The 14,848-nt window shown below is 35.7% G+C and overlaps 1 protein-coding gene across 2 annotated transcripts in view; it reads right to left on the bottom strand.

Annotated features, from left to right (window-relative positions):
* Nucleotides 1–14,848, bottom strand: part of LRPPRC (leucine rich pentatricopeptide repeat containing) — a 91,038-nt gene that overhangs the window by 6,471 nt on the left and 69,719 nt on the right. For both annotated transcript variants that reach the window (XM_075749099.1, XM_075749100.1), the window contains exons 30-35: nucleotides 13,525–13,648; nucleotides 9,757–9,845; nucleotides 6,196–6,400; nucleotides 3,866–4,005; nucleotides 3,586–3,701; nucleotides 733–807 (exon numbers count right to left, since the gene is read on the bottom strand). In XM_075749099.1, the coding sequence (XP_075605214.1) occupies nucleotides 733–807; nucleotides 3,586–3,701; nucleotides 3,866–4,005; nucleotides 6,196–6,400; nucleotides 9,757–9,845; nucleotides 13,525–13,648 (749 nt within the window). The remainder of the gene's footprint in view (nucleotides 1–732; nucleotides 808–3,585; nucleotides 3,702–3,865; nucleotides 4,006–6,195; nucleotides 6,401–9,756; nucleotides 9,846–13,524; nucleotides 13,649–14,848) is intronic.

Below are 14,848 nucleotides of genomic sequence, written 5' to 3'. Positions count from 1 at the left end.
CTCCATGTTGGGAAAAACTCAACACTGGGGGTTTGTTTTGGGTTTTCTTGTGCATGGTGGGTTTGCTTGCTGTTTTGGTTTTTTCTTTTGTTTATGGTTTTTTTTTTTTCTGTTTGGCTTTTTTGGGGGGTTCTGGGTTTGGTTTTTTGTTGTTTTTTACTTTGAGGAGGGCATATGAGGGAGGAACAGGAGTAGAGGGGGCACATAAATGAGAGCATTTCAAATTATAGGGAATGAGCACAAAGCCAGGAATCTAAACAGATGCTCAAACTAGATACCTGCTCAAACCACTATAACAAGTAATATGAAATGTGTCTTTTAACGTAAACATAGAGGCATTTTATCATTAGAGAGAAGCTGAGGCTTTAACTTGCATTTGCATTCATACAATGTAGCCAACAAAATAAGTACTTTCAGGTTGTGATACTGAACTGGATAGCGTAGTAAAACATTTAAAGCACAATGTTTGTAGGATATAAAGCGTAATATCAAAAATGCAGGGAATTACTGAAACAATAGAAAAATATTAACATCACCTTCCTTTCCGTCATGCTCCATAAAGCAAACTGTTCCTTTAAATGTAACCAGCTCTGCAAATTAACCTCCCCCCTCCCTGAGAAACCCAATAAAGCTGTCAACTGTGAAGTTCAAGATCCAAAACACTTCAACAAAGGTTGATGAAATAGTATTTTGCTACACATACAATGATATACATGAAAAAAAAAAAAATACCTGTCCAGGTTTAGATGCTGATCTAGCCATAAAACTCCCTAAAGTTCTCTTCTCCTCAACTATTGCACCACACCTCTAAAGAAAAAGAAATAATTAATGTAGTAGTCATGAGTAAGTTAGTGATAAACAAAATGACTAATGTGAAAATTTCCAATTACAATGTTTAAAATAATATACTAATAGATTACCTATTTACAAGGTATATAATTGACCGTAAGTTTGAAAAGAAGAAAATAAAACACCACCAGTGAACATAGGAAACAAGTTCAAGTTTTGGTAAACATTGTTTTTAAAATGGTAGGTATAAAGTTTGTCTAAAACAAAAGGGGAAAGAATTAAACTAATACTTCAACATACCACAAAAATGAGGTTTAGGACTGCAAAAGAATGAAAAAGAGAAACACTATTCCTCTCCAATTATACTGCCAAGCATTCACAAGTGAGCTAGGGATCATAAGGTTAATTATACATTTAATAAGGTGTCAGGGAGATAACTGCTCGTTTCTTTATAAAAATTAAAATGTACAAAGCAAGTTCTCTTTAAAGTATAATTACCTACACTTATGCATACAAAGGACTGATTTCAATCTCTCTATTTTATAAAAGGCTTTCACTGCAATAGACAGTGTTTGAGAGAGAGAGAGAGAAGTTGAACTTAAAAAAGTTTGAAACAGACCAGATAAATCAAAAATCTATCTTACTTTAGAAACAAGGGCAAAATAAAATACACAAAACAATGTTTTAGTGTATGTTCCTCAAAGGTGTCAGTCTTAAAATTCTTACAATGTTTTTCACCAGCTGTAAGATATTTTATCAGTACCAAAATGCACAGGAAGAAGAGAATACTGGGCATATAAAAATACACATACCATGAATTTACTACATTTAGACACATGCAAACAAGAAATTTTGGTTTATGCCATTATGTATGTGCTCTATATGTAATACGGTTTGACAAGCTCTTTGAGATCCAGGTGAAAAGGTGTGAAGCCTCATTCCATCAGGCAAACAGATAAAAATGTACCTGTCACGTTCAGACAAAAAGTTGCTTTATGGTGATAAACAGAGGCGAAACATCCACAGGAGAAACCTGCAACGTTTTATTTACTGATTCTAACCACTCCCACCCACTGTCAATATAAGAAATAAGGATGCTCTGAGAGGAAGGAGACAGTCTAGTTGGAGAAATGTTTTCCACAACTCCCTATCACATTGAAACATCAAACCACTTTTGACTTTTGTCAGTAAAAACATTCTCCCCCCAGACAGTACAAAAGATGTTACTGATGTTTCTTGAACTTTTAGATAGTCTCTCGGATGCATTTTTGAAAGCAAGGATTCTCCATGCATATACTAATATTTCATGTTATTACGGGCAAATTAATTCATTTAGATTGCAGTTTAGTTTTCAATAAAGTAACAATGGGCAGTCATTATTACTATCTTCTAGTTACCTATTAGTAGAATACTTGAACCACAGTAGCAGTCAAGAATGTTTAACACAACTGAAAGTTTTTCCTGCACCGTATCAGAAACTAATTCTCCTATATACAGAAGTTCAACTCAAGCTTATCTGTGAATGTCTGCTTAACATGAAATATTTTAAAATTCTCCCCCAAATTATATCGTATACAATGTTATTTCAAGTTTGCTATAGAGCCATGAATTTAATACCAAGAGTTGGATGCTGTTGTAATAAGAAGTTTTAGGAAATATATGAATGGAAATTACTCCATGTTTTGGAAAATTTTAATAACATGCAGATTTTACTTAAAAATGCAAACCTCCCTATCTTGACAAAAGCAAGAAATAGTAACCAATTTTCATTCACTCATTCAATTTCATTCATTTCAAATCAAAGAGCAATCAAATGGGGAACCTCACACTGTAGCAGAAGTAACTGAACACATTTGTTGGCATGCATTCTTCTCGAAAAAATGGTCTTGGAATATTATAGAACATCTGACAGATGAAACAGAGCTTTTTCCTTTAACAACTTTGACTATTTAGGAACTGGTAAATGAGTAGTATGCACTACCAGAAGATGGTAAGAGGCCTCAGTTTGAGGCAGGAGCCTACGGGCACAGAACAATCTGCAGAATCGTGGTGACTGGTGGACTGCCACCTGCCGGGATGAGCCTCCCTGACGGAGTCTGTTTGTGCTCCCTGCCAGCACCAGCTCACATCACCCACAGTTCATCCCACCTCAGCTTTGTCTTTAGCTGCATTCCTGCCATTTGTACAGAGCTATCTCACTCCCTGAAGATCGTTAACTTAGCTAAGACTGTGGCCCGGAGACCAGTATCTCTCTTTTAACGTGCCTGTGACACTCAGGTGAATAGAAAGCAAATTCAGCTCTTACTAATCCTTGAATACAGGCAGCATATACAAATATTATAGCAACCAAGTGAAGTAAGGTCCCTGAAAAGCAAACGTTGACTTCTTCTGGTTTGCAAACTGTACAACTCTAAGATATTATTATGTTTACAGCACTTAAGAAATTATGTAAGAAGTTGCAAAGAGATGGTTTGCAAGAAGCAGCTGCTGTCTAACAGAAACCTTATAAAAGAACATTTGCTTTGGATGGAATTTCAAGTAATATACAAGTCTTACTTAATTTCCTTCAAGTCGTTAGAAGACAAAAAACCCTCTGACTGGCACTCACTACTATTATTAGTACTAGACTACTAGCTTATGGTTTGGAATAGTTTGAACTGTGCTACTGCTACTCACGCTGCAATTCAAAAGCATACTCGTACTAGCCTATGCTACACAACACCTCTTTTTGACAATTTCTCAGTTAACCTTTGAAGAGCTCTAAGTGTTTCTGTACCCCTCTTGTTATGTCATTACCTGTATCAGCGATCTGGCATCATCCACTCTGTCTGCACTGACATATTGAAGGAAAAGATCTGTGACAGGTCTGTAAATTCCAAACTGACTGGCCAGTCGTTCTGCCATCACACCAACTGCAAAATGATGGGTACACAGGGAAAAATCTTTGATTGAAAAGCCACTTTTGTAAACTTCACTGGCATGATTTATGCTGACTGAGCAGGTTTTACATGTAATAGCTCTTTCATAACACCTCTTGTCTAGTCAGAATATTTAAATATCATTGCAATTAACTTACATTTTTCCAAAGCTGGTTCTAATCCTTCCTCAGACACCTTTCTTAACAAATAGGAAATATTTCTGACAGCTTGATCAGGATTCTGTGCACCAGAGATAAGCAGAGGCTCAAGGTATTCCACAGCAGCATCAAGGTCATTGCTAGGAAAAGAGATTGATTTGGCTTAGTTTCTGAAATCAAGACTTCTAAACCTAAAGAAGCAATTACATTAAACTTTTTGTTTTCTCCATTAAGGTTGTATTTCCCAGGAATGGTTGAGTACCTATGCCTCCATTCAGATACTGTAAAAGTGAAACCATTTATGACTGAATGAATAAATTAACCCATAAGTAAAAATTTTTAATGACCTTTGGCCTGTACGAAGCCTAAGTAATTTTGACGCACTATTTTCCTCATTAAGAAAGCGGAGTTCAGCTAGCTACTTTAGGAAATTGTGCTCTGCAAATCTAGAAGGTAAAATCAAAACATTAACAGAAGGTATCTGAATAATTAATGCACGCAACTCAAGTATTTTTTTAAATGCTATTCAATTAATTATTTACTCGATTTTTCCCATGCCTGCCTTTTTGGATGCAAAAGACAATACTAAATGTCACTTGGTCAGTACCTTTGTCTAAAACTTTTAATCTTATGGTCTAAGTATAGCAAATGCTAAAGAAATAATGCAGAAAGTATTCACCAAAGTGTAAACTCTGCTTTGAGCATTCTAAAAAGTTCAAATGATAGCATCTGTTATCAGTCCATTCTAAAAACCAATTTAATTGAAAAAGAAATCAGAGCACAATGAATGCTTTTAGCGGAAGCAGAAATGCAGTATACTTGAAAGCTACGAAAAATGCTTTGAAAACTCTATCAGAAACATGAAGCTACCAATACATGAATAGGTATTAAAAATATCTGTAAGAGTCTGTTCTTCATAGTTCTCAAGGTACAGCTTGCAAGGTATTTAAGAATATATAAGGTGCATATTATGTATGCTGCTGCTAAGTCTTTTCATACATCCTAGCTAGTTTCATTATGGCAAGAGAAAAGTTGAAGCTGCTTAAAGAACCTGTGCCTGCATACAGCAATTTATTGATTGATTGATTTATTCTTGTCACCAATCTGTATCTTAAAAACATAGCATGACTTTGCAACACTTTTATGACATGGAAATACAGGAAAATATGCAGCTTATGAGACAAATCCTGAACTCACTCTCCTATTTGGAGAGTTTAATTTATGCAAAAATCAATGCGCCAAGGACCACTCAGATCTAAGTATTTACAGGATCAGTCCCTTACAGACATACTGTTTTTCAGTGGCTGAAAATACAGTGAGCTCGCTACTGGAACTGGCCTGCGTGGTTCTCTTTCAATTCAAGTCCTCTTGCTGTTCCAGACACTTCAGTGACTATCCTCTCTCGTCTGGCATGCCTGAGGCGATCAAGTATCTGTTACATACTACAGAGTTCTACAGCTTTCCTGCCAAGTGAGACACAGGAGCTCTACCTGATGAAACTGGTCTGAAATAAAATAATAGAATATGTAGGATTCCTGAAGACTGGTTCCTGCAAAGCGTATTTGAGAAGTTCGTAGTATGCCCCTTCTCCCAGAAGTGCTTCTCCCATGCAGTTTTATACACAGGATAAACTAGCACAGTACCAACATATCAACTAAACCAAAACTGCTAGGCAGAACATGATACTGAATTAAACAGTTGAATCAAAGGGTACTCGAAGTGTGGGGATAATTATGATGATTGAAACTGAGGCCTAAAACAGCATAGCAGCTAATTCTTCATAATTCTGATTTTAAAAAAAAAGTAAAACCATTCCACAGATACGTGTCTGGCCTTCACATTTTGAGGGTAAACACAATAATATTTTGTCATGTCAACTACTGGAATATGTAGTAGATTTTTGTTTCCAAACAAGTATTATATGCATAATCTGTGGGTGCTAAGTTGCAAGATTTTTTACAGTTATATTGATGAAGTAATTAAATTTTACATTCAGATTTCCTAGGGCTTTTGATCTAACACCAAGGAGAACACTTCACATGAGTGTAATAGATTAGAACAAAGATATCAAAGCCAAATTACACTACCAGAAAAGACCTTATGCTCTCTCAATGCTTCATATCTATCCCTGTATTTCATTAAATGATTTTTAACTCCAAATGTGTTTGGGAAATGATACCAGAACAGAACTGAACAGCACACTGCTCAACTTGACCAGAATTTTAACATCTAGGACACTAAGAATGGAAACAGAATGAAATGGATAATGCAAGTGATTTCCCACCACTCTGCATGAAAGAATTACACATACCAGTCCTAAAAATACTTACTTCTTAGTATGAGCCAATGCAATAGCATTAGCGATTAGTGAGGCAGATACACCAATTGATTTTGTGACGCCTTCCAGCATGTTTTTAAGTGCTTGCAGGTTCTTTACATCTCCTTTTTCTGCCAGAGTCTGAGTGAGCACAATAACTGCTGGTCTAGTGGGCAACAAGCCGTTGTCAAGCATTCCTTTTAAAACAGCCACGGCATCTAACGATGATAAAGAAATAAGGGGAAAGGAAGTCAGATTTTAGTTCAGAAGGCAACTGTGTTGCTGGTATCATTAACCCTACCCTTTTAAAAAGACGTGCAGAAAATAATTCTCTTGCTGAACTTAAGCCCCAAAATCGCTATAGTGAATTATAACTTGAATATATACACATACAAATAAAAAACTTTCAATGGTAATTCAGGTAAAAATGCTTTAACATTTGCTCAATAAAAAGTATTAAAACACATTTAACTAATTAATTTTAGTATCCAGCTCATGGAAAGCAGCTGTGCCATAAATGTCCTCCCTTATGACCTTAAAGTCATGACCTTTTCAGCTTGTTTTTTCTCCAAACTATAATCAATTTTCATTACTAAAACCCAAAAACGTTGCATATTTGAGAATAAATATAGTTTAAAAATGCAATTTATTACTGAAACTGTTAAAGTCTAGTATTCAGATTTGTCTTAAGTGTGCACCAAAACTTTGTTTACCAAAATTTGATTTTTAAATAGAAGCATGGGTCACAAGTCTCCATACCAGAACAAAAATAAACTCAAAACTGGAAAGTTATCTCAAGCACTCCTAAAATTATAGCAATTACCTACGTTAAAAACACATAAAATCAATCTCCTGTCCATCTGTCACAAATTCCCCAAACCCACTCAAGATGCAGTGACCCTCATTTCTCTAACCAGAATTCTTGTCAATTTACATTATAAGTGAGCAAACACATAGAGGAAGACATGTCCCTCTGGTAAAAATTTCTTACTCTTTACCAGAACAGGCAGGATTAATCACAGATAATAATTATAATACCAAGGGGTAACACTTCTAACATAATATACACCCACTTGAACTCCACAGCATTAACATTCCAATTCAACATGCGGATACTGCAGAAACCAAATATTACCTTTTATAAGGGGAGTAAGAAAAAATATCCTGTATTTCTAACCTTCCTTCACAGCCAATTTTCTTTCTGCACCCTCCTCCCTTTTTTAGGGAAGGAAAAGAGCAATACGTCAGGGGTAAGATTCCCAACATTTAAAAAGCAAGCTTAAAACACATGCTAAGCTCAAATTCTCTCCTGATTGTAAGTGTGGACCTCCCTTGAGCATGGAGCATGACCAGCCTCCTCAAGAACAAGGACAGAGAAAGACTTGAAAGTTGCATGTGTGCAGCGCTACTGCAAGAAATTATGTACTACTAGCATACTAGATAATTCTGCTGGTAATTTCTTTTTTTTTTTTCCCCCTTATGCAAGAGCACTTATTACTACTCATCTGAATTCATAATTTAATCATTGATTTTTCAGCACTTAAAAGCAGGTAACTATGTGCTGTGAAAACTGACCACTTTATCTTTTAAATGGCTTTCCTATAAACTCTGCAAATTACTCTTAAAGTAACCTGGGTTTTACCAAGTTCTCGCTAGAAGATGCTAAAGCTCTTATGAGTATACCTAGGGACCTACATAAAAACTTTTAATTATACCACATCACACAGCAAAAAATGGTGATGAACTATATGAGGAAGTGATAAAGCAAGCAAGTTTTACACAAGTGAAAGCCATCACGGGTTGTAGGTCAAATGGACCTCACCACCAAAAGATTAGAAACAGACTGTGCTCAAAATTTTTTTGCATAATCTATGAGCCTCAGAAAATGACCAGTATGGTTGAACTATTGAATAGCTTGTATTTTCAAGGCTTCACTTGCAAAACGAGAAGCAGCATCTTGCAAATTAAAATAGAAACAAAGATCAAGTCTGACTATTCAATTAAATTACCAAAGTAAAGCTTGTTCAATGCACAAGATAAAGGAAAATATAATTTTGCACACTAACATAATTCCACAGACTTCTTGGGAAACTCTGTATTGTGCAAAAAGAAACATTTTTAGAGTACAGCAAGGGAGAGTGTTGGCGTGGCAAAGAACTTAGTATGCTAGCTTAAAAGAAATCATGTAGTTAGCACAAGAGATTGACAGTATACAGAAACATCAGTGATGTTCTGAAGAAGGGAAGATTTTTGGTATGTAGTACTTAGGAAGACCTGGCAAAACTTCGTGGCACACTGGACAAGAAAAAGCAGAAAATTTATTAGACTGAAATGAGCCAGGAATGTCAGGTGAAGGACTTGAAAGCTGCAAAAACTTAAGACTTGCCACGAGCAAGAGAAGCAATTGCATTCGCCACAAATACTTCAGTCAATGACACCTGGCAATGACATCAGGCTGGAGACTGACTGGGGAAGGAATTTGAAAGAAGACAAATTTATCAGCTGCTGGAAAGAGTGCAAGTGAGAAGATGCATCTAAATGCTCATCTTAGAGTATTCTAATGCAGCTTATGTTACATGTGTATGGGCTACTACAGCTACACATAATGGAATAAAATAAAATTAACCAATGGCAGAATCAAAAATGGATTTTCTGGTATGAAAGTAAAACCCAATTCAGTGCAATACATTTTCTTTGTACATATAGCTGCTTTAATGCTTAAAGGCACTGGCAAAAATACACATCAACACTGTACTTATGCTTGCGCAGGTTAGAAGACACAGCACTGCATGCGAAACTATGTGCTTGCAGAGTTCTCCTCTCTCATCAGAGTTCTACCGAACAACTAAATAAGTAAAATGTAATGCTGTGAAGCCGAACTCTAGGCTGCAAAACACTCAGTGCTGCGAACTAAAATAACATGACAAACTTTATCCACCATCTTGTTGCGTACACTTACATACTCTTCAGCCACCATTTTCTTTTCTATCATCATCATTGTTACATTAAAAAGAAAACCAAATGGAATATTTTGCTACTGTTGGTATTGAGAACTATTAAAAAGTATTTGATTAAGTTTTTAAATCAATATTATAATCATATAGTGCACAATCACGCACATTTAACAGTCAATTTAACTCATCTGGTATCTCACACAACCAACACAATATGCAAGAAACAACTGCTGGGAATTGTTTCAGATGCTCTAAAGTATGTTAATTTCCAAAGCAAAATGACTTGTGCTGTGAATTTTAACGCACTTGAAAGCCTGTACTTTCTCTCGTTCTGGAGCACAAATTTTGCATGTCTGAAGAGCTGTGATTCATCTTAAGAAAACCCATCTTGTGTTAAATGGAATGGAAACTGGACTAAGTGGTCAAATGACAAGTACATTCATATTCAAGCTGTATTATAAATGCATGTACAGTAATTTACGTCTCTCAGCTACCACAAAAGGCTCTTGATAAGCAGGTAATTTGCTAAATGGACTCCTTTATCCAAGTATTCGAAGGGCGTTACAAGAAAAATCTGCAGAGGCATTAATGTGACGTAAAGGTCAAGCATTGTGACATACCTTTCAAATAATCCCGCCTAACTTGCGATATGATGAGGAGGCTGCTGGCAGCACTGTTCAGTGTGAAGCCCTTGATGTGGGTCTCAGCACTAAAAGAAGCAGACATTTAGAAAGGAATTACTGACATGCTTCTGATACGATAATAAATGGTTGAGCACCAAGGTGAAATTATAAAAACTACTGTTCGTATGTTAAAAATATTGCTGCAAAATATCGACCTGGAGACAGCTTTTGTGTTATCCTGTCAATGGTTATAGAAGGATAATTTTTTTTTGCATTCTGACAGATGACAAAGTTGGAAGTGAGCAACAAAAGAAACAAAGTACAAGATTTTTTTTAAACAATCGGTTCAGATTCTTGAATGCTGACATATTAGATGACTAAAATAACTGCATGCCCTGCATTGTTCTGTTGTATCCTAAGCTGGATACTTTTTCTTCTTTTTTCAATAGTCACCATAATTATAAAATGTAAAACTATTCTTTCAGCAATAAAAATGAAACATTTATTTTCAGCACTGTATATTTTAAACATAAACTAAAGCATATTATGAACTAACACCATATCATTTGGTTGATTAATTTTCAAATTTCTGTCATCTAGATGTATACAGGTTTTAAAGTGAACATACTACATTTGCTGCCTTAGCCACGTTAAAATTCTATTTCGCTTATCAATTCTTTATCTCCTGTAATACAAAACTTCACATATCTATAGCAAAGAGAATCTTTAATAACACTGTTAAAGCTTTTCTAACACTCTGGAAATTAGTCAAGAGAGACTAACCAGCAATCGCATTGATCTTCTACGGCAACGTGTTCCCGTTCCTAAATGACATATAGCCACATTTTTAATATAGAAGGATAACTTTACAAATGTTCATTTCTAGATTACAAAATCTCTACACAGAAAAGGGGGGCATTGCCATTTACCATATCAGCAATCAAGATAAACCTCACTGATCATCTTGTGGCAAACAACTGAGCAGCCTACCTACTTGAACTTACAGGCTGAGCGGATTGGGAGGTAAGCAGGGTCATTGCTAAATTATTCTCCTCAATCCCAAGAAAATCCTTCACATCGCACACACTATGACTATCCTCTCAGTCACTTTCAGCCTCCCAGGCTCACAAATGCAGTCACTGGACTCGGGATTTTCTTACTCTCCCAACCAATCCTCTTAATCCCTGCCTAAGCACCCACTGCTCAGTTCCGCCTTTTTTTTTTTTTCCCCTTTGTCCCATCTGTCAAAGCCCTTAAGTCAACAACTCATGCATGAGACTGTAAATTACATATAACAAAGGATTTAGTTTCTCCAATCTTCCAATCTTTAGTGTGATTAAATAGATGTTAGCTACTATTACAGAACTAATCCATCATTCCAATACTCCTAAATTTCTCTTTAAAACTTCTGGGACTAAATGCAGTAAATATTCCTCAAAATGGTGCTAGAATGCCAGAGCAACTAGACTTGGGCTGACCAGCAGATCAGTAACCTTCTGTTTGGGTTGGTTTTTTTCTCCAAATGCAGAGTAGGAGTGCAATTTCCTTCTAACACATCACTTTCTCATGGAAGTTTCTAAGTTCTGATAGCAGGAGGGAAGTTTTAAAATTATCTGACCTTTTTAAATAAAAAAATTACTTATTTTGTTGTCTATGCTAATACTCATACTGAGACTCTCTAAATATTATTTAAATTTCAAATTTGCCTTCAAGCAGAGTAAAAAAAGATGTTAGCTTATAGAAATGAAGGTAGCTTTCCTGTATTTTATGAAAATATTAGGAGTTGCACAAGTTTCAGGCCACTGCACACGTTTAGGCTTTGTAGGAGAAATCTCTTTGTAATACAAGGTTGGAAAAATTGTCAAGCATGCAGAAATCTGTGCGAAATACAGAGTTGCTATTCTTCAACCATGTGTACACACACAATCACTTTCTCTATTTCAGTGAATAATTTAAAACTTACAGACTTTCGAAAATGTGTAATGTAAGCACGATTTTGTTACTAGAAAAAAGATACACAGATAAACACCATGAACACTGCCAATGTGAAGCATTTTCTGTCTTGATGCAACAGTGAGCTGTTACAGGCTTCTTAGAATGTAATTATTTGGCATTTCTATGCTACAAGATGGGTATGAGAGTTCTGAAAAGCACAGGGGTTATTATGCTAGTTGGCTTTGACCAGCGACCAAGAATAGAACCTCTTATTAAACTCTATTTTCTTTTTTCCTAAATACTTCAAGGTTCAGAGGCTTAGTCCTTTAAAACACATCTCCAACTCTTTTAATCTTTATATTTTTTTATTCATTTTTTCCCTGCATTTTCAATATATGTACTAAAACGCTTATATAAAGTGGGAATTCCAAATCATCTAAATACTAGGAACAAGCCACCACCTTCTTTCTGCTCTTCCAATCTGCAAATTACTGCTGGTAACATGCAATCCTTTGTGCATCTTCCTTACAAGGGTGTTTGAGCTGCTGAGCAGGGAAGCAGTCAATGCATGTACAAATCTTAAGCAGAAAGTTTCAAGCTCCTTCCCTCAATAATCTTTCAATACATCTTTCGATACGTTAAAATCTTCTGTGAATGCTACCTAAATTGTATCAACATTCTTTGTACTTCTAAAACGTGTCCTTTCCATCTTCTATTTGCAAAATTTCTCAACTACTTCCATTTCAGGGAGCTTAATTTGATAAAATGTTTTAGTTTTTCCTTGATATAAGCCATATATCCATCAAGCACAAACATTCCTTACCACAAAGCCCAGATACTGAGACCTAGTTGAAAAAACATTATTTGTTCTTCTGAAAGCAGAATTCAAATAATTTTTCAATGAAAGAGATTTCTTCCGTCTAAACATTTTTAAAGAAAACATGAAAATAATAAACATCATCTTACACTATACTGTTCCAAAACATCAAAAAATAAGTTGATTCTAAAAATTATTCGATTTTTATAGTGCCCTATGCATCATGCAAGTTACCTACAGGCACTTTGAAATCCACTGTATTCAGTCAGAGAACACACTTGATGACAACCACTGTTCCTGTTCTAGCTGAAGGAACCAAAAGAGTTAAATTACTTGAGCTTAAATTTTTGTTGTTCTTACCTCTACATTGATGAATAGTAACACTTTTACTTTGAAGCCTATAATCTGACCAGAACACACATTACAGGCAATAATTAAAGCAAGTGGTGTACCATACAACTCACTAAAGGTTATTTCGATTGTGGTGATTCTAATAACACGTGACAGCAGGTTGGATTTATTTCAGAAGTGTAAGAGTTGGATCTAAGGTTTATGGTCATCTCCTAGCCACTGGCATCACAGTCAAATGTACCATTTTGCATGTGGCAGGCAGCCAGCTGCCAGTGAGCATGGGCAGGGTAGGACAGCAGCAGGGATGGGCATCGAGGGGAAGGCTCACGGGCAGTTAAGGGAAGGAATCTTGTCTGTTTGGATATTGCTCTAAAGAGGACAAGGCAGACTGCCAGAAGGGTAGACTTTCAGTTCTGATGTCAAGTACATTTGTTGATACTGTTAGTTGAAATGAGTTATTAGCAACACATACCATTACCCTAGTACCTTTTTAATATATGGCAAACCGCTCTGTGAAACACTGGTGTATTTCTTACCATAAACTCTAATTACCAGTCATGACCTGTTTTCCCCATAAGGGCTTACCTGAAAATGATCCAGAAATTATTTAAAAACAGCCCCCGCTAAACAATTAAAATCCCCCAAACACAGAAAAGCCTTACATGCGTTTCACTTCGATGGCTTCTTCAAGACAATTCTGTGTTAACAATGCTTTTATAAGGGTGCTGTAGGAATTATACTGAAACTCGCTCTTATCTTGCATTTTCAGGAAAATATTGTAGGCCTCTAAAAAAGAAAAAAAAGCCAAAATTAAATGTCATGTTGCAATGATGTTGATCACAGAAAGAAGTCACCTATTCACTGGAAAGGTCCGTCTTAAGTCTATTTATCTTCTGCTTACATCTTTGAGCCCAAAGCTGTTGGTCACAGCTTGTTCAAAACTGCTGGTACACAATAATCAACTGACACATACCTCCACGGAACAAAAAGTTTGCTACTGCTGGTTTTCCTATATGTGGCTGTTGCCTAAATACCAACACAGCCGGTTAGAAGGGGAAGACTCAGGATTTTTAAAGCAACACCTAATTCTGGGGTATATAGTTACCGTGTCTGGTGCATGATCACAACAGCATTTAACAAATAATATAGGAGGTGATTCCAATATGGGGAGATCAAATTATTTGGCTACGACAAGATTTATACAAAACATACAATTTACAAATATACAGATATTTAACAAGTAAACTACGCTGCATTTGTTTGACTGATTAACAGTTTTATTTCATGCATTCACAATAACTGTCAGTGTATGAAAAGATGTTACCAAAAAGGGGGAAAAAATGATAAGCACACTTTTCAGTCATTTATTTTTCTGAAACAAGATTATGCAGCTATAAACATGCAGCTAAAACTGCTATCCAGGCTGTAACATATGCTAGAAAGCTGTGTTAAGAACCACAAATGATCTTTTATATCTAAACTGTGATTGCATGTTTCATTTAATGAAACTCAAAAATAATCCCTTTCCCATTTCAAATAATAGCCACAATAACCATTAAAACTTTTCAGAAACACATGGACTATGACTACAAATTTCCCAGGTAAAGGTTAAGATTTTTTTCTTATACTTTGAAAGTAAAGATGAAGACAACTCATTCGAATCTTGCTGTCAACAAGAAGCATCACACTAACAGCACTTACTACGGTGAGCTGCAGAATTTTAAGCTGGCATTCCCCAAACCAAAAACGTCGATGTACTTTTTGGTTTGAATCTTAAACTTCTTCAACCAAAGAGTACACATAAAAACTTCCCGAAATGTAGGCACAAAAATTACTATGCATAACATTTATTATTTACAACACACAAACTCTTACACTGAGTTAATAATTAGAATTAAAGTTGCCATCCATAATCTCCTTTGGATGCTTAGAGCTACATTAAATATATATATCTAAACAGCGATAAAGGATAAAAATATCACAGTA

This window comes from Balearica regulorum, chromosome 3, assembly GCF_011004875.1.
Source record: "Balearica regulorum gibbericeps isolate bBalReg1 chromosome 3, bBalReg1.pri, whole genome shotgun sequence".
In the NCBI taxonomy this organism is placed as follows: domain Eukaryota; kingdom Metazoa; phylum Chordata; class Aves; order Gruiformes; family Gruidae; genus Balearica; species Balearica regulorum.
The sequence above is the reverse complement of the archived record's forward strand: the minus strand, read 5'-3'. Positions and strand labels throughout refer to the sequence as shown.